The 1,204-nt window shown below is 51.5% G+C and overlaps 1 protein-coding gene across 1 annotated transcript; it reads left to right on the top strand.

The window, feature by feature from the left end:
* The first annotated feature begins 214 nt into the window (after nt 1-214).
* Nucleotides 215-841, top strand: LOC127564364 (ras-like protein). Its single transcript, XM_052000845.1, has one exon. It carries the CDS (start codon nt 215-217, stop codon nt 839-841), a length of 627 nt encoding a protein of 208 aa, XP_051856805.1.
* The last annotated feature ends 363 nt before the right edge of the window (nt 842-1,204 follow it).

The following is a 1,204-nucleotide window of genomic DNA, read 5'->3' on the forward strand; positions in this document are numbered from 1 at the left end:
TCCCTGGGGGGAGGATTGAGCCTTGTTCAGGTGGGCCCTAGAGAACTGAAAGGGGGTGGGGAAGAGGATTGGCAAAGAAGCGAACTGAGGCTGGAGACCGGAGGAAAGTCTTCCTCCCTAGAGGTAACCTCTTGTGAAATGAGCTGACTTCTTGCAGCCCTTCCTTGCAGCCTGGAAAGTAGACTAGAGACTATCTGAACCCCTCCCAGTTCTCATGCCTTCTTGTGTCCATACCTCCATAGGTGATCCAGACAGACGCAGAACCAAGATGTATAAGTTGGCGGTGATGGGCACCTGTTGTGTGGGCAAGAGTGCACTGACCATGCAGTTTACCAAGAATCATTTTGTGACGGAGTATAACCCCACCTTCCAAGATTTCTACCGTAAGCACACAGTGGTGGACAAAGAGCGGTGCCAGCTGGACATCGTGGATACCACAAGTACTGAAGCATTTTATTGTCTGAGGGACCAGGCTATGCACTGGGGAGAGGGATTCCTCTTGGTCTATTCAGTGAATGACCCCAACTCTTTTGAGAATGTGAATGTCCTCTGGGACCATCTGCAAAAGCTCAAGGGCACCAAGCGTGTACCTGTGGTGTTGGTGGCCAACAAAGTCGATGTGAACGACAGGCTGGTGGACCCCACAGTGGGCCAGGAGGTGGCCAAGAAGTTAGGGGCCCCTTATGTGGAGACATCAGCCAAGAGTGAGGAAGGAGTGGAGCAAGCCTTCCATGAGCTGGTTCGAGAAATTCGTAGAATCCGAGCTGAGGAAGAGCTTAAGAGACTCTCTAATACTAAGCACAGGAAGGTCTGTAGATGCAAGTGTTGCACCATCCAGTGAGCAGGTACACCCTTACCCTGATCCTGCCCCCTAATTCCCCTCTCACCTGGCCTAGAATATCTCCAGATCCCCTGGCCACTCCCCAGCCTTCAAGACCTTCATCTGGACCCTTCCTTCTGCCTGCTCTTCACTGCCAAGCCCTTTTGGGGCCTTATAAGGATTTTTCCAGGAATCACTTGGAGGGGCCCGTCTGTGTTTCTATATGAAGAGTTTTGTTTTGGATTTTTGCTTTTGTTTCCCCTTTTGGGCAGGAATGACTACCTCAATACTTGGGTATCCTGAACAGGCAAGGAAAGATTCCATTCCTCCTTGAATGCACAGCCTCCCCCGGCCTCTGGCTGCCAGAGACCCCAGAGAAAGTCA

The sequence above is a fragment of the Antechinus flavipes genome, chromosome 5, assembly GCF_016432865.1.
Source record: "Antechinus flavipes isolate AdamAnt ecotype Samford, QLD, Australia chromosome 5, AdamAnt_v2, whole genome shotgun sequence".
NCBI lineage: Eukaryota > Metazoa > Chordata > Mammalia > Dasyuromorphia > Dasyuridae > Antechinus > Antechinus flavipes.